This window comes from Asterias amurensis, chromosome 21, assembly GCF_032118995.1.
Source record: "Asterias amurensis chromosome 21, ASM3211899v1".
Classification (NCBI taxonomy): Eukaryota; Metazoa; Echinodermata; class Asteroidea; order Forcipulatida; family Asteriidae; genus Asterias; species Asterias amurensis.
In genome coordinates, this window is record NC_092668.1 from 7710530 (window position 1) to 7730123 (window position 19594).

The window sequence follows — 19594 nt, forward strand, 5'->3', positions numbered from 1 at the left end:
GATTAAGAATGTCTCAGTGCAGTCGGGGTTAACAGGGTTTATTTTAGTATCAGGGATGAGACTCAGAATGTCTCAGTGCAGTCGGGGTTAACAGGGTTTATTTTAGTATCAGGGATGAGATTCAGAATGTCTCAGTGCAGTCGGGGTTAACAGGGTTTATTTTAGTATCAGGGATGAGATTCAGAATGTCACAGTGCAGTCGGGGTTAACGGTTTATTTTAGTATCAGGGATGAGATTCAGAATGTCCCAGTGCAGTCGGGGTTAACAGGGTTTATTTTAGTATCAGGGATGAGATTCAGAATGTCTCAGAGCAGTCGGGGTTAACAGGGTTTATTTTAGTATAAGGGATGAGATTCAGAATGTCTCAGTGCAGTCGGGGTTAACAGGGTTTATTTTAGTATAAGGGATGAGATTCAGAATGTCCCAGTGCAGTCGGGGTTAACAGGGTTTATTTTAGTATCAGGGATGAGATTCAGAATGTCTCAGTGCAGTCAGGGTTAACAGGGTTTATTTAGATACATGTATAAGGGATGAGATTCAGAATGTCTCAGTGCAGTCGGGGTTAACAGGGTTTATTTTAGTATAAGGGATGAGATTCAGAATGTCTCAGTGCAGTCGGGGTTAACAGGGTTTATTTTAGTATCAGGGATGAGATTCAGAATGTCTCAGTGCAGTCGGGGTTAACAGGGTTTATTTTAGTATAAGGGATGAGATTCAGAATGTCCCAGTGCAGTCGGGGTTAACAGGGTTTATTTTAGTATCAGGGATGAGATTAAGAATGTCTCAGTGCAGTCGGGGTTAACAGGGTTTATTTTAGTATCAGGGATGAGATTAAGAATGTCTCAGTGCAGTCGGGGTTAACAGGGTTTATTTTAGTATCAGGGATGAGATTAAGAATGTCTCAGTGCAGTCGGGGTTAACAGGGTTTATTTTAGTATCAGGGATGAGATTCAGAATGTCTCAGTGCAGTCGGGGTTAACAGGGTTTATTTTAGTATCAGGGATGAGATTAAGAATGTCTCAGTGCAGTCGGGGTTAACAAGGTTTATTTTAGTATCAGGGATGAGATTCAGAATGTCTCAGTGCAGTCGGGGTTAACAAGGTTTATTTTAGTATCAGGGATGAAATTCAGAATGTCTCAGTGCAGCCTTGATGTTCGTTGATGAACTTTGACAAGTGTCCGAATAGGCATCGGGACTGGTATGTCTTGTGTCAGTAATGGACTAGAAGTATCTCCAGTGACATGTATGACTCTTAAGGACAGCTCCTAGCATTTCCACCAGAAAATACCTGGTTTGAATAAGGCACGAAGGGGCCGAAGGTTGATGATCTGTCACCACTGGTTGAAAATCTTGGGAGCCACGAGCAAGGAGATGAAGCCCGATCTAGTATTCAGGAAGAGGGGCTTAAGCTACATGTATATATTAGGGTTTAATGCGTAACGCAGTAAACCGATTTAACACCAGGAAATATGCATAATTATAGTCAGGTTGCACAGTCGGGGCTATAAGCGATTGGGATTGTCAGGGCGCATTCAGACGTGGTTCCATTGTTCTTTTCAACCAACCAAAGCAATGCATTTGGGAAAAGGGTGCTTGTCTTTCTGGGAACCGTCATTGAATATTCTGCCACCGAGGAGTTAAGATAGATTGTATAGTTTCGCAAAATTCGGTACCTTCTTGGCAACTCGCTGGAAGTGGGAACCGCATTAAAGAAATCCAAGTGATACCTGATGAGGAGGGCGAAGATGGGCGGCTACAGAGAGTGGTGAAGCCGATGGCTTACTAGCCGGGCAAATCGGGTGAGTCGCTACATTTTCAGACCTAATGCTGGGGCAAGTACAGCCCCAACAGTAACGCTAGTAGGTAACACGAGTACCGTGAATACGGAAAGGTTTCAAACATCTAGTATGTATAAAGGGCCAATAATTGCGAACATCCCACAGATTAATAGTCAGGATATTTCATGGCCTTTACACGTAACTCGGGGTATAACGGACCAACATTCTCAAAGCATGAGTACAGGTACACAAGGACAAGAAAGGGCGGACAATCATAATTTTTCTGGCAGCTTGCCGTTTAATATGAAAGTTAGTCAGAGCTTGTGTCAGTCAGGCCAATCAGGAATAAGTAAGCCTAGTAGTTTAGTGTACAACTTGGCAAACTCTAGTCAATATTCAAGGTATTCCATACATAACAGGGATGGGGCATTGAGTAGGTTAGGAGGGACATCATCTTCAATAGAACTGGGTGGTGCCCAACTTTCAAATGCAGGGTGCAAAATAAGTACAGTAGGGAGCAGTTGCATGTGGGGGTCCATTAATTGCACAGCGGGCTCTTGAAGCATACCGATGGCGGATAACATGCAGCATATGAATTAACCATCAACTCCCTTTAATCCATTGATATCGGTTTGTAGCGAATTGGGCGAGGGCCTACCGCTAACCTTAAAATTTTTAAGATTATTCATAGCGAGTTTGTGGATTTTGCTGTGATCTTACAAAGAAGAGTGACCCTATAGTAGTACAAATAGCCTACCGCTAACCTTAAAATTTTTAAGATTATTCATAGCGAGTTTGTGGATTTCGCTGTGATCTTATAAAGCAGAGTGACCCTATATTAGTACAAATAGCGGTCAAGACACAATAATTCTTGCTGGCTGTAAACGAGGGGGGGTTTATAATATGGAAAGATAATAAACACAGGCGTCCAATTACTTCTATACATTACATGGACCTCTGCATTTTTTGACTTATGTAGCAGTGTATTTGCGAGCTCATCTCCATAGAACACATAGAATTATTGAAATAGTGTCAGATCGTACGCACAGAGAGCAGCAGCTCGTCCAATAAGGGGGGATGGCGCACTTTTAGAATGAAGCAGCAATTAACACCAGTTAGATCATGGGCATAATTGACGATGAATTATGGGCATTGCACGTCACAGCACCATGTGTTAATCAAGCTCTAGAACAAAGTGTACATAAAGAATAGAAGGGCAATACCAAGTTTCATTATGACCTTTCGGAATGATTGATCATTATTAGGCACTAAATGGCCAGCTTCCATAAATCAAGGGGTAGCCTATTGCATAATATTAAAATTAAAGACCTTTGCATCTTCTTCCATTTGTACATACGTATCTGGTATTTCATATGTTTAATGAATAGGGTGGTATAGATGGCCTTAGCTTTCGATCCAAACCGGACCTAGTTCAGAGGCATAAAACAAGTACAAACAAATACATATCCATTCATAGAAAAAGAGAGGGGAAATGGATTAAAGGAAGAAAGAAGCGGGAAAGAAAGAAGCGGGAAAATAACAGCCAATCAAAGTTTCTATTTCAGAAACAATTGGTGGCTATGAACCAATACGAGTAGAGTGGCGAGGACAAAGGAGGTTTCATTTGAAAGGATGGATTACTGGACCATAAAAGTGGTAAATGCATCGTTCGTTAACAATGCAGGGAAACATGAAAGGGTAGAATTAGAGAACAAGTTGCATCATGATGCAATTAACAATGGTCAATTAATAGAGAAAAGCAAGATCAAAAGTACGACGGTATTAAAAATAGGTATGAGAGACCTGTGGAAAAAAGGGGGTTACTTACATGAGATAGTTATAGTAACAAATATATAGGAACAACTTTAAAAAATTTATTTATACTTGAGTTACAGAATATAAACAACATTATAGTTCTCAAGCAGAAGTGAAGTGGGGGTAACGGGAATTTATTTAACACCAGTGTTTATGTTTAGTCCAAAGGACTTGACTGTCTTGAGTTGGTGAATCCAGTGTGATTCTCTATGCTTGCAGTTATATTTCATATGTTCATAAATTGCACAAATGGGAGGATCCCAAGGGTAGTTTCATTGTTTCTAAGATGAAAGAGGATTGTAGACGCTTGGACCCTCGGCAAGATTCAAGATGTTCCATTACATTTCCAGTGCTGAGCAGTCTGGTTAGTTTTTACCGCCAGTCTGCAAAATATTGAATTATTCGGTTGGGTCCTGAGGCGAATTAGAATAAATCTGCTTTATACTTGTTAAGTATAAAGAGTTACACGGTTCAATGGTTTGGCGGGAACATTGAATAGGACTGGGTGCGGTACCCAGGGTAAGGCTTATCTGGCTATGCTATCAATATACACATTAAAGCTTTGTTAATTTAGTCTTTTTTTAGTCGTTATATAGTTTAAGTATCATCGGTAACAGTAGCAGCTACCATAGCTTAGCAGGGAGGTCAGTACTAGCTTGAACCTGAAAGCGTTGATTTGCATAGATCAGGTGTACGTTTCCAATATCGGTTGGTTTTTCGTATCTGGCGGTCAACACAGCACTGATGTTCCATGGCAATGACACGTTGTGTCGTAAAAATGTCGGTACAAAATGTAACGAACAATGGAGGCGGGCTAAACCGTAAAGCTTACGTATTTGAACAACAAAGGCGCATGATTAAAAATTATCAGTTGATCCGGTTATTCAAGTTACAGGGTGTAATTATTGTCAGTGAAGACGAAAATTCGGTCGTTACAAAAAGTAACAAACATTATAATGTGGGACTAAACGTACAGAGTATGTACATGAGATGAGAAGACGCATGATTAAAAATGATCGAGTGATCCGGTTATTCAAGTTACAGGGTGTAATTATTGGCAGTGAAGATAACAATTCGTAAAGTGGTTACAAAAAGTAACCCATTATAATGTTGGATTAAAATGTAACAGAGCATACACATGAAATGACAAGATGCATGATTAAAAATAGGTTCAATTACAGGGTGTAATTTTTACAGTGAAGACAAAAATGTTCGATGCAAACGTAGAAGAGTGTGAAGATGAAAAGAGAAGATGAATGATTAAAAACGAATCAGTTGCTCCGGTTGCAGCATAGCTTGCAAACATCTTCATCCGGTTGCAGCATAGCTTGCAGACATACCATATTTGACTTATATGACCTTTATTAAAGTAGCATAGTTAATGTTTAAAGTATAATCAGCATATGAAGCTCTGCTGTTAAAAGCAGCATTCTTGGTTGCCCTTTTCGGTTATTCTGAGGGTGAGTGAGTTTACAACTCACGATGGCAAATTCCCGGGCGTTGCGTATTGGTGATATTTCCTTTAATCAGGAGGGGAATTTGCAAGTAGTTCTAAGATATTCAAAAACGGATCAAGTGGGTAAAGTTCAATCATTTCTATTGACAGGAATGCCAATACTTCACCGTTTGTACATTGAGGGGGGACCCTATGTCAGCCAGACAAGTTAATCACATCTTAAAGTAGGGATTAAGGCCTTCAAGTAAACCCCACACCCTTTTCATTTCATAGTTGCAGGATATGTTTGGGGTTCGGGAGGAACAAATCAAAAGTATGGGGAGATGGAAGTCTGGAGCACTTGAATCCTACATTAGGCCAGACTTAATGTTTTCAATTGTCTAAAAGGGGGTAGCTTGTAGCAAGGTCATAAATAAGCAGTGTAGACAACCGCTTCTTTAATTAGCATATTGCCGTTTAAGATAAATAATCATTTACAAGATTGGTGAATGTTGAGTTGGTTGTTAACAAATTGTGTACAACATTTTCAACTACATACAAGACTTTGACAAGATAAAATATTGGTCAGAACAGATTACCCAGGCTGTTTTTCTTTGAATTTGTTTTTATACAGATGTTTATCGGGGACAGTATCATTCGCCACAGCAGCGGCACAGTGGTGGTACAGTGAAATGGAAAGGCGTGTCTGGGGGACGGCTGGGACTAGGCTCAGGAGATACGGCAAAAGGCGAGGTCCCGACGGCAATAGTGTTACATCTAAGGACCAAAGATATCTTGAAGGAAAATTCGGGACAGATAACACATAGGGTAAAAGGGAGCCTAAAGATGTTCATCAATCCGATGCAAGAACGTGGGTACCGGGACAGTATCATTCGCCACAGCAGCGGCACGGTGGAGGTACAGTGACATGGAAAGGCGTGTCTGGGGCACGCCTGGACGGCTGGGACTAGGCTCAGGAGACTCCTGGCAAAAGGCGAGGTCCCGACGACAATAGTGTTACATATAAGGACCAAAGATATCGTGAAGGAAAATTCGGGACAGTTATGACATAGGGTAACAGGGAGCCTAAAGATGTTCATCAATCCGAAGCAAGAACGTGGATACCGGGACAGTATAATTTGCCACAGCAGCGACACAGTGGTGGTACAAGTGACATGGAAAGACGTGTCTGGGGCACGCCTGGACGGCTGGTACTAGGCTCAGGAGATACCTGGCAAAAGGCGAGGTCCCGACGACAATAGTGTTATATCTAAGGACCAAAGATATCTTGAAGGAAAGTTCGGGACAGAGTAGACATAGGGTAAAGAGAGCCTAAAGGTAATTAGGAACATCCTACCCAACACACGGTTAATTTGGTCAGACATTTTGTTAAGGGTGAAGTATCAAGGTAAAGTTAAAGGAGGGAAGAAAAACGCTGCACTTGGGATTTAAATATGTATGCAAAGAAGATACTTCGGGAGATGCAAAACGCACCTGTTATAAAACACCCCCATCTCATTAACCCTTCCCGGAAGGTGCGTACTGGCAAGAAATGATTCATTTGGTTCCATCAAAATTTATCAGACGGGTTGACACTCGGAGAAAGTTTTGTAAAAAAAAAAAAATAAAAAAAAAAAATAATAAAAAAAAAAAAAAAAAAAAAAAGGGGGGGGGGGGTGTTTGGGCAAATTTTTATATCAAAATTTGCTTTGGCGGTAAGTTTAGGTTGTTCCTATAAACAAGAAGCTAATAGGCATTGTAGCCTGTGAGGAAGTGGTAAATTCATTTATGTGAATTGATATGGATAAATATGGTGGTAATAAAATGATGTGATTGTATATAAAGAAGTAGATTAATTTGGTACCTTCTTGGCAACTCGCTGGAAGTGGGAACCTCATTGACCCGGAGTTTTCTCCAGTCAATGAGTGCATTTATAATTATAATAATTGTAATTAGTCTGGTACCTTCTTTGGCAAATTGCCGAGAAGTGGGAACCTTTGCGGATTGGAAATTTACCGTTCGCAAAGTGAGGGATTGGGACCCTTTGCGAATTGGTCGCAAAGTGTATTATAATGGGAACTGGTATACTTCTTTATGAGTGTGGATATCACTGGATGGAATTAAATAAAGGGAAATCCCTTATATTATTATGAATGGGCGTTTTACCACCGAATTCAGAGTACGGAATAAATTAACTCTTGGCAGAGTTCACTACAACAACAAATCCTTGTGTCTGTGTATATTTATCAGGTGGTAATAGGGTTTAATGCGTAACGCAGTAAACCGATTTAACACCAGGAAATATGCATAATTATAGTCAGGTTGCACAGTCGGGGCTATAAGCGATTGGGATTGTCAGGGCGCATTCAGACGTGGTTCCATTGTTCTTTTCAACCAACCAAAGCAATGCATTTGGGAAAAGGGTGCTTGTCTTTCTGGGAACCGTCATTGAATATTCTGCCACCGAGGAGTTAAGATAGATTGTATAGTTTCGCAAAATTCCCTCCCTCCCTCCCTGGAGTTAATGGAAGGGTCAGGGTATTACGGAATACGTGGTACAGATTGATATGACTGATAATCTTACAACTTACACTTAAAGCGGTAAGTTTAGGTTGTTCCTATAAACAAGAAGCTAATAGGCATTGTAGCCTGTGAGGAAGTGGTAAATTCATTTATGTGAATTGATATGGATAAATATGGTGGTAATAAAATGATGTGATTGTATATAAAGAAGTAGATTAATTTGGTACCTTCTTGGCAACTCGCTGGAAGTGGGAACCTCATTGACCCGGAGTTTTCTCCAGTCAATGAGTGCATTTATAATTATAATAATTGTAATTAGTCTGGTACCTTCTTTGGCAAATTGCCGAGAAGTGGGAACCTTTGCGGATTGGAAATTTACCGTTCGCAAAGTGAGGGATTGGGACCCTTTGCGAATTGGTCGCAAAGTGTATTATAATGGGAACTGGTATACTTCTTTATGAGTGTGGATATCACTGGATGGAGTTAAATAAAGGGAAATCCCTTATATTATTATGAATGGGCGTTTTACCACCGAATTCAGAGTACGGAATAAATTAACTCTTGGCAGAGTTCACTACAACAACAAATCCTTGTGTCTGTGTATATTTATCAGGTGGTAAATATATATATATATATATATATATATATATATATATATATATATATATATATATATATATATATATATATATATATATATATATAAAATGAATAGGGTAGATGGCCTTAGCTTTTGATCCAAACCGGACCTTCTTCATATATATATATATAGGCACCCCCTGAACAAAGATATTGACTAAATAGGGAGACCACCAAAATAGGGCTAGATAGCTCAGTTGGTAGAGCGCCGGCACGTTTACCCGGAGGTCATTAGTTCAAATCCCGCTCTAGTAAATTTTTCTTTGTTCATCCCAAAATCATTTTAAAAATGTACCCAGTCAGTTTTAAAAAAGAAAGATGTCCATGAATTCATGAGCTCAAATGGAAGACAAAAACTGCCTTTCTCAAAAGTCACAAAGGTTCGTTGTGTTGGTTACCGATGAAACAAGTTGCCTACGTCACATTGGGTATGGCGTCGAGTTGGAGAGCTTCATTCAAAGTGCTGTGTTCAACCAGTTACAGCCTATGGTGTTCCCGAGTGTCATGGTGTGGGTTGGTATAAGCCTTACCAGGAAAATACCACTGGTGCAGATTGCTGGCAACCTGACAGCGCAACGATATGTTGACGAAGTGCTGCGTCCACATGTTGCACCACTCGCTGCAGCCCATGGTGGAGCATTTGTGTACATGGATGACATTAATGCAAGGCCACACAGAGGGAGAGTAGCTAATCGAGCAATGGGTGTGGCCAGCCCCACACATAGCCTAACAATGGTTAGGAAACATGTCATAGAATTATTTCTTAATTAGTTGTTTTGGCAAAATGTTTTACCTTACGATGTTATGTTGAACTGTTGAGGGGGGGGGGGGGAATTACTTTTGTTGATGTGTTAAGAACTGGAGTAGTGATCAGGAGAATGACGTCTTGGTGAACAAAGATCAACCACAGGTGATCCACAGTGAGGTATAATTGGTGAGCGAGACCGAGAACGGGACCCTCTAGAACGGGAGCAGCGAAATGACGCCGAGAAAAAAACGCGCTACGCGGTGGTGGGCAGACGTCCAAGCGAGAAAAACCTTGTAATCCGGTGGCTGTTCCTGCGGGAAGTAGCCGGCAAAACTACCAATGGGCGCCAAAAAGGTATTGTAAGGTGTTGACTGAAATCTGTGATGATCGCCACGGAAGAAAAACCATTTTGAGGGCTGGAAGTTGGCGGTGCGGTGTGAAGGAAATGCCCGGAACTCTTTCGCCGGAACCCGGTGTAGTTGAGACTGTCAGGCAGAGGCGGGGAACATACGGTCAAAAAACATGACTGGAGAATGACAAATCTTCCAAAGCATCACAGTTCGCCCTTGACAAGTTGACATCCAGCAGGGGAGCTGGAGAAAACAGCGTTTGGTTAGAAGAACAAGTTGTATCTTGGAGAATCTTCGACAAAACCTGGAAACTCCCTGTTGAGTACATGTAGGTGACTTGCGTGCCAGACTATCCTACCAGGCCGTAAAATATCTCAAATCCGCGGTAGACCAGCCGGACCAGACCCACACGTTTTTTCTGCAAACAAACGCAGCATCTCTGACATGTTGCATGGACGTGCTACTCTAAGGTCGAGGGAAGACCACCACAGGATCTACATTTAACATGTTTATTTTTCTGTTAGGTTTCTTCTTTCCTTTCGTCAATTCTGACATCGTAAAGGAGTTGTCCAGAAACTGGACTGCTTGCCTATATAGTGTGTAACGCTACATTGTTTTCAGAGAGCTTGGGGAAAAAAAACGACTTGACACTATGGGCGCTGTAAAAAGAAGGGTGTTATTTGTGTGTACACACGGGACCTGCAGTGTGAGGAGGGGTGCTTTGTTTTTGTTCAGCGGAGTTGCTTGCATTTGTGCATTGTAAATGCATTTGTAGGAATCGGAGGTGAGCTATTTTCTGTAATTGAATAAGAATGTCTCAGTGCAGTAGGGTGAATAAAAATCCAGGTTTTGTAAATTCAAGTGAAGATCAAATTCAGAGTTAATCAAAGTTGTATAATTTCTTACCTCTAATGCTACCCTCTGTTTCGCCACTGACCGACAGACTTTTTCATACATGTGTGTGTTGTTAATTCCCATACCACAGAAGATGGAGAAAGCCTGTAAAAGACAAAGGAACAGTTAGTTTAATCTGCACTCCACTTGTAAAGCTTAATTTGTTTTACTAGACAAGGCACTGGGAAAGTACTGGGAAAGTACTGAGCATACAGCCTTACGTGTTAATGTGCGCCACACAGGCTGCCACGGCAATAGCATTGCTCCTGTTTAAGTAATCTTTTCTACCTTTTCTTGGTGGGTTTTGCACTTCAAACTGTGTAAAACATAATGCTTTTACATCAGTGACAATATCTGTAAGACTCTTTGATTTCTGCTGTCCTGGCTGATGGAGTATTGGATGGATCTTTGGTTTTTGACATTCAACCTGTGAGTAACATATAGCAAACTACATGTACATGTCAATGGGCATTTTACTCACCCATGGACACAATGTGATCAATAGACCGTCCAACCTATACAACAATTAAAAGGACAATAGATGAACAATGGGATCAGGGAAGTACTACACCCTACTTGCTTGGGTCTGTCTTTGGCTATGTACTACTGCATGCGACCATGGAGTGGTTCACCAATTCAAGTATAGTATTGAAGTTTACCCTAGCAACGGCAGGCTTGTACATCAGAAGTATCTTGGCACTCGTATATTATACTATCCTAACTCCTCCGCCTCGTTCCAACTTCAATTATTAGTTGCTGGTGACGTTAATCCTAATCCGGGACCTGATCATGATACCAACACAATCATAATCGCAATCCTATATCGTCTCATCAAAAAATTGCATACAGCAGGACTCAGTTGATGAATATGAACACTGGAACATTGACTGTGCCCTTAAGTACATGGTTGAACATAACGTCTCTCGGAATACAATCCAAACCTTCAACTCATAGAGGAGTGCGTGCAGGGATCCGTAAGCATCGTAATAGATCTGTTGACATTTCACATTTCCTTAAATTTAGTTTGTGGAATGCGCATTCAGTAAGAAATAAGACAATCAGCTGTTCTAAGTATGTGCTAGACAAGGGGATTGACGCATTATTTCTTACAGAGACCTGGCTGAATGACTCTGATAATGTTATTATTGGGGAACTCTGCCCTCCAGGCTATATGTTCATCAATGTTCCGAGAGATTCCGATAACTATGGAGGAATTGGTGTCTTGTACAGATGCCCCCTAAAGTTTCAGATTATACCAATCAATTTCAAATCTGCTACTTTTGAGTACACAATCATTTCAAACACAGGACGCAAGATCTACTATATCCTGCTCTACAGACCTCCCCCATCCAGAAATAATGGTTTGAAGACTTCACAGTTTCTTGATGACTTTGCGAACTTTCTAATATGCGTGAACGCGCTAGCCGGCAAAGTCGTCCTGTTGGGAGACTTCAACATTCATGTCGATTGCCCGGAGAAAACAGACGTCACCCGTTTTCTGGAAACTGCTGAGAGTGCTGGTTTTCAACAATTTGTTCATGGGGCAACCCATATATGTGGCCATACACTGGACTTGGTCCTGTCTCGACCTGAAGACAATCTCATCATGGCCTGTACAGTTGGTGTTAGGCTTTCAGATCACCATGTTGTTGATTTTCAGCTCATGCTGGACAAAGCAGAAAACCCAAAACAAGTTACTACTAATCGGAACTTTCGCACAATTGATACAGCCAATTTTCAGAAAGAGTTGAAATTGAAGTTTAACAACATTTTAGCTGGAGTTGATAATATCGATTGTCTGACGGAGGCATTTGAAGAGTGCACAATCAATTCCTTGGACCATTTTGCCCCTGTCTCTATGAAAACTCGTAAAACAAGAATTAGACAACCCTGGTATAACTCAAACATACACGAAGCTCGCAGAATTCGACGAAAGTGTGAAAAGAAGTGGCGCAAGACTCGTCTAGAAGTTCATCACCAGCTTTATATTGAACAAAACAGAACAGGCAATTGCAGGATAGAGAAAGCTAAAAAGCAGCATATTTCGGAAAAGCTGCAATCCGCTTCTGATACAAAGACTGTGTTTAAAATTGTTAATGGGCTCTTGAATAATACAAGTAAAGTGTTACCCGCATATGAGTGTGCACAAGATTTAAGTAATGACTTTGCAGTGTATTTCCAAGAGAAGGTTGCTAACATTTATTCTAGTATGAAACATGTTCAATCAAGTGTAACGTGTGGTGATTCCCACAATGTTTGTGTAGCATGTAAACTACCTGAATTCAGTCAAGTGTCTGAAGAAGATGCTATTAAGCTTGTTAACAAAGCTGCCACAAAAAGTTGTATATTGGATCCTGTACCCACTTGGTTTCTTAAAGATAATGTTTCCATATTTCTACCGATTTTAACACGCATCATAAATAAGTCTCTCACTACAGGCATTTTCCCAAGTATTCTAAAGCATACTGTACTCAACCCTCTCATTAAGAAGCGGTCACTGAATCCAGACGAACTCAAGAACTATCGTCCTGTCGCTAACATCAAGTTCTTATCTAAGCTGATAGAGAAACATGTGGTCAACAACATCAATGATCACATTGTTAAAAACGGTTTGGGTGAGGAATTTCAGTCAGCTTATTGTGTGTCTCATAGTACTGAAACCGCACTACTGAAAGTCAAAAGTGATATCATGGGCATGATCCACAATCAGAAGGGCGTGTTCCTGGTGCTTTTAGACCTAAGTGCCGCATTCGACACTGTTAATCACAATGTCCTTTTCAACAGATTAGAATGTGAGATTGGCATTACAGGGACAGCTCTTGAGTGGTTTAAGTCTTACTTCAGTGGTAGAACAACACAGGTTTTGATAGACAATACTTATTCAGCCTCACACGATATGCTTTATGGATTGCCGCAAGGATCAATTGTTGGACCGAAATCCTTTACCATTTACACCATTCCCATTGGTAGAATCATCAAGGGGAACAATCTACTCTATCACATCTATGCTGATGATATTCAGATTTATACCAGTTTCACACCTTCGGATTCATCATCTATTCAGTCTGCCTTACAGGCGCTCACAAAGTGCATTGTAGAATTAAAATCCTGGATGACTGAAAATATGTTGAAACTGAACAACAATAAAACCGAGTTCTTTGTTGCAACCTCACCTCATTTCAATCGCCTCATGCCCAGTGTTCAACTGCATATTGGAGATGAAATTATCACACCCACTAAAACTGTTCGGAACCTTGGCATTGTCTTTGACAATCTTATGTCTATGTCTTCACAAATAACATCATTGTCTAGGTCTGTGTCATACCATCTGCGTAACATTACACGTATAAGAAGGTTTCTAGACGTTGACCCATGTAGCAGTGTTACAAGGTCTCTTGTTCTTTCACGATTGGACTATGGCAACGCACTTTTACTTGGAGCGAACACAACTCAAATTAATAGACTTCAACATCTTCAGAATTGGGCTGCCAAACTAATATTTTGTGCGTCTAAACATGATCATGCTACTCCTTTTCTCAAAAAGCTACATTGGCTCCCGGTGAAAGAGCGCATTCAATTCAAAATATTGGTGCATGTGTATAAATGCTTAAATGGACTTGCACCAGCATATCTTTCATCTTGTTTTTCTTTTCACATTCAAACTAGGGCTGGGCTTCGCTCAGCATCAGACAAAACCCGTCTTGCTGAAAATAAACCGAGCAGCAAATCTCTTCAATTCGCTGCATCTAAATCATTTTCCTTAGCCGCTCCAGGACTGTGGAACCATCTTCCCATCACAATACGCACCTCAATTTCACTGCCTATTTTCAAGAAAGCACTTAAAAAACATCTTTTTCCTTAGTGTCTGTTTATTGCTTTATTATTCATTTGTTGTATTATCTGCATTGCTATTGTTCGTTGAAAGCGCTGTGGTCTAAATGAAATGGCGCTATATAAAAACCCATTGTATTGTATTGTATTGTATTACAAACATCAGTAAATGGGGGGGGGATAAATATACTTTATCCAAGTTGCAAATTTAACATCTATTATAACGATATTCTAGAGTATTGTTACAAAAACCAGCAAAATTAATACAGTGCATAGGCAAAGTGAAAGAAGAAAAAAAACCTACTTCAAATGGTTAAAGTGTTACATGTATGTTGACCTCGGCAACACTTTTTGTCAAAGAAGCCTCAATGTTATACTACAACTGATTTGCTAGAGCCCCTTAAAAACAAGGAGAATTGCATGGAAGAGCAATGATGGAAAAATATTGGTTTTTCACATGATCCCACACAGTACTCAAGGATCAGTGAAAATTCAAGCAAGTCATCTAGGTTGATTTACACATGAAAGATAACTGGATGTGCATTGTATGAACTAGAATATAGAGTAAAGCTCAAACCGTCTTTGCTTAAATCTTTATCTTTGGTGCCCACTAGTTGACTAGATTGATCTGCATGTTACTGTCGAACTGAACTCCTGGTTGCTGTGGCTATAGTCCCACGAAAGAAACCTCAAGAAAAACCTGTGGGGGTTTTCACAGTAAGCCCCTTTTTAAAATCTTTGAAGAGGTCAGTACTGGTCGTGGTGCTTATATAGGAAGCTACCAAAGAACATCTGTAATTTATGCAGAATAGGTTGACAAGAATCCTGGTTTAAAGCCTACAACTTAGGTAGTCACACTATAAATGCTCAAGAAATCTTGCATCCATTGTTGATTAATTCAAAACGCTTCAAATGTCCCTCGAACGAGTAGAGCCGATTGAAGCAATAACGGCAAAAGTTCAAAATCAACAGAAACTGGGAAACATATGTAGATGATATAATCTACAGAGAAAGAAAGGTTCTCCGGAAATATGCTCTGAAAGTTAAAAAATCTGACGTGTAAAAATTTACGTAATAGAAAGAAACGGAAAGCACTGAATCAGAGTGCACAACATTCTAGACTAGTGTGGCATGAAGTGTGGGCAAGATGAATAAGGACTGTTTTTTTGTTAAGCAAATTGTGTGCTTATATGCCACAAATTTTTTGTTTTATTCCAATTTATTTATTTTCTTTAAAAACTTCAACATTAAAGGATAATCCCCCAGGCGCAGTCCATCGTCAGTATTGACGGACAGATCCCTACTACTAGTTGAAAATTATTATTAAAAACAATAAAACTTGATGAAAACAAGACCTGTTATATTTGTAGATTTGAACAGTTTATAAAAATCTTGACGAAAACAATACCTGTTGCAACAGTACGTAGGAACAGTTAAAAAGGATGCGGCCTCAAAAAAGGATAATAATAGTAATAATAATAAGACTGGTAATGCGCACGTATCCCCCCTGCTGGGTGTTCAAGGCGCGTTAAAAACCAGCAACAAACAAAACAAAACAAAGAAAAACAGACACAATAAAATTAGTCCAATAAAAACCTGTAAAATAAGATAAGGTTTGAGAAGAGATTTGAATGTTGTGGTACAAAGAAAAGATCTAAGATTAAGTGGTAGAGAGTTCCAGATGCGTGGGGCAGCTGAAGAAAAAGACCTGTCTCCCCATAAGTGTTGAGACTTGGGTTCAATGAGAAGAAGCATGGAACTTGATCAAAGATTTCTTGATGGAGTATAAACTTGAAGAAGTTCAGAAATATAGTGGGGAGCCTTGCCATTAAGTGGACAATGAGGACAATGGACAATGAGGATCCGCTTGTGAACAATGAGGATCAGCTTGAAGATGATTTGTTGAGAGATAGGGAGCCAGTGTAGTTGTTTCAGAATGGGAGTGATGGAACAGGATTTCTAACAGTGTCATAATGCGGGCAGCAGTATTTTGGAGGCGTTGAAGACGGGAAATCTGGTTGTTAGGAAGACTGTGCCATTGTCAAGACGAGAAGTAACAAATATAAGTAACATTATGTGGTACATGTATGATGACAGATGAACGACGTTGTTGATGTGTGGTTGAAGTGTCATCGATGAATCAAAAATAACCGAGCTTGCAGCGAGGGAGCTATCCGAGCATCACCGATGGAAATGTATGGCACTGAAACCTTTGTTAACTGTTGACGTGACCCATATATAGAAGGAACTCTGTCTTTTATCATTTAACTTCAGGAAGTTTTGTTGTGTCCAACGTCAGATCTCTTGGATGCATTTCTCAAGTCTTGCAATAGATGCATTGGCGTTTTCTTGAGAAGATTTAAATGTGATGTACATGTATAGCTGAGTGTCGTCTGCGTAGACATGGTAATTCAGATTAAATTTCAGAATGATGTCACGAATCGGTAAAGTGTACAGTGTAAACCACTGCGGGCCCAGTACCGACCCCTGTGGCACAGAGTACATGTAGTTCACAACAACAGGGTCTGATACCACAGTGCCAAGACATACAAGTACATGCCGAGTTCTGTTGAAGACATACGATTTGCACCAAGCTAGGGCTGTGTCCTATATGCCAAAGTGTTTCTGGAGCCGAGAGAGAAGGATGTTATGATCAACAGTGTCAAAAACAGCACTCAAGTCTAGCAGGACTAGTGCTGTTAGGTTACCATTGTCCATTGCTGAAAGAATATCGTTGCTCACATGGACTAGTGCAGCTTCTGTCCCATGGAAAGGCTTGTATGCCGACTGGAACACGTCGGACAGGTTGAAAACATTAATGTGGTCAGAAATGCGTAATGAGACTACTCGTACAATGACTTTTCCATGATATTTTAAGTTTGCAACTGGTCTGTAGTTTTTTAATACCTCCTTGTCCATGTTTTGGTTTTTTGATGAGCGGCCTGATGTAGTGATGTACATGCAGGGTACAATAATCAATGTTTTGCTTCATCATGGATGTTGAAACTGGATCCAGCTTGCAGGATTTTGAAGGAGATTTCATCTCAGCAACAGTGGCAGGCTCAAACACAGATAGTCTACACTCTGGTTGAAGTTGTGGCAATGTCTGCGGCACGTTGTAAGGGACTGATGAAAATGATGAGCGGATGTCTGAAATCTTGGTGACAAAGAATTTCTGGAATTCATTTGCCAAGTCCTGATCATTGTAAGTGGATGGAAGAACAGGGGTTTTGGGTTTGAGGTATCAATATATGTGAGGTATCAATATATATATTTGGTTTACGGTAACACCATGTGTGTATCTACTTGCCAGGTAGAGTTGATTCTTTACAGAACTGTCTTTCTTTATTCTTTTACAACGGAGTAGATTTATAGGATTGTTTGGGATTCTTCTCAACTCTGAAAAGAACTTTCCTGATGTTTAACTTCTACCTGGGTGGGCGGGAGATATAGAAAATTGGCTGGGAATACTGTTTTAGCTTAAACGTAGGATTGTTATTAATCGCACTACCGTGGAGTGAGTTCTTAAATGCATTAGACATATTTATAGTATGCTCCACTCCAGTATAGTTGACACAGTAGATGTGTTTACAATAAACCTTGGTTCTCCATACCTCAAACATGTCTTCATCATTCATGTTAAATGGAGTGCCATCTTGTTTATTCACCAGAAGAATGACACCAAGAATAGACCCATATGCATTCTTTATGGGCATACTCAGCATCTGTCTAGTTTTATACCCTGTTTCTTCATCAATCTGGCAGTGAAACAAATGGATTAAAGAAAAGAAGATCATTGAAAGAAGAAGGACATTAAAACATCACAAATATTAATAGTGCAAGTATTCAAACACTTTCTTACTCTTGCCATTGGTTTCTGCCAAAAGTTAGTAAAGTATGTGGAAACCAATTGTTTCCAAAAAGTGTTCAGTATGTGCAAAACTTGCCAATCTATTGGCCTACTCAATTTATCATTGGAAATTATACCTTTAAAGGCAGTGGACACTATTGGTAATTACTCAAAATAATTATCATCATAAAACCTTTCCTGTTGACAAGTAATGGGGAGAGGTTGATGGTATAAAACCTTGTGAGAAATGGCTCCCTCTGAAGTGCCATAGTTTTTGAGAAAGAAGTAATTTTCCACAAATTTGATTTTGAGACCTCAGATTTAGAACTTGAGGTCTCAAAATCAACCATCTAAACGCACACAACTTTTTGTGACAAGAGTGATTTTTTCTTTCATTATTATTCCGCAAATTCGATGACCGATTGAGCTCAAATTTTCACAGGTTTGTTATGTTATGCATATGTTGCGATAAACCAACTGTGAAGGCTAGTCTTTGACAATTACCAATTGTGTCCACTGCCTTTAAGATAATGTTTGATCAACTTCATAGCCGGGACTTTCTGAGTCATGTAGATTCAAACACATGACCTTCTCACTACAGTGTCATTGTTTGGTAATGTTGATTTTATAGGGGATGCCCTCACTTTTTATTTACTTACCGGCCAGAAAAGTCAACCACAATTATGGGTTGCTCGCAAGTTTGTACACTAGCCCACATGTATTAACGACACAATTTTTGAAGTGTCAAAAATGTTAATTAAAAAAATGAATAAAATAAATAAAAACAGTAAACTTCTGTGATTCAACTATCGGTCAACGCCGATCACTGGGAAGATACATATTCAATGAACTTTGGCCCACATCGCCCTTCATTAGCAACAAATGTCAACATGTAGCCTTAATCCCAGGCTACATAATACACAAAATGTAGGCCATGTACACTGTATAGTACACATCCTGTCCAGCATTTTTTTTCACTCAACAACACATTTATACTATAGAGTTGAAGTTTAGTCAAACTTTTTTATGAATGTGGTAATTATCAAGAGCCAATCATAACCTGTGGAATGTTGATTAGCGTGGACCCTGGACTTTCTGTGTTGAACTGCTAAATACACAATGTGTTTGTGTGCATAGATGACCGGCAAGACCGATCAGGTCAGTCGATACACAGCTCAATGTGGTTTTGTGCACTGTGATTTAATACTGTGATGAATGATCTTGGTCACATTAAATCTTGAAAATATTAAGACTTGTCAAGCTGTTTAACTAATTTGAAATTGACCTCTCTTTGGGGTTTTAGTTTCCTGCTCTGTACGGCTAATTAAGAAATTTTTTAATCTTACCTTGGGATCAAATCTTGAATCCTTGTATACATCAGCAATGTTCAAAGTCTAATTGTTTTTAAAAAACACAAATGAAAAAACAGTTGAAGTTGAAAACTACAAAGTTATCAAGACAGTCTTGGCAGTTCTTAGGCACAGAGCGCTGAAGATGTCAATGTTGAATTGCTCAGATTATTTTTATTATATACCAAAGCTTGTTCTTAAGGCTTGAATAATGGTTTTCTGATAATGAAACAAAAAGACCCTAAACAGTGCCTAACTCCGTGATCTTTAGGCCACCAAATGATTAGATGTGGGAAGAAAAACAAATAGGGTAAAGGAGTTGGAGTCACCGAGTCAAACTAAAACCCCAAATCACAACAAACACTGTATAAATACATAGT

At 39.8% G+C, this 19594-nt stretch overlaps 1 protein-coding gene across 2 annotated transcripts in view; it reads right to left on the bottom strand.

Annotated features, from left to right (window-relative positions):
• LOC139953059 (dual 3',5'-cyclic-AMP and -GMP phosphodiesterase 11-like) overlaps positions 1–19594 on the bottom strand; it is a 151103-nt gene that overhangs the window by 39000 nt on the left and 92509 nt on the right. For both annotated transcript variants that reach the window (XM_071952463.1, XM_071952462.1), the window contains 3 exons: positions 19212–19259; positions 17630–17773; positions 10197–10289 (listed from right to left, as the gene is read on the bottom strand). In XM_071952463.1, the coding sequence (XP_071808564.1) occupies positions 10197–10289; positions 17630–17773; positions 19212–19259 (285 nt within the window). The remainder of the gene's footprint in view (positions 1–10196; positions 10290–17629; positions 17774–19211; positions 19260–19594) is intronic.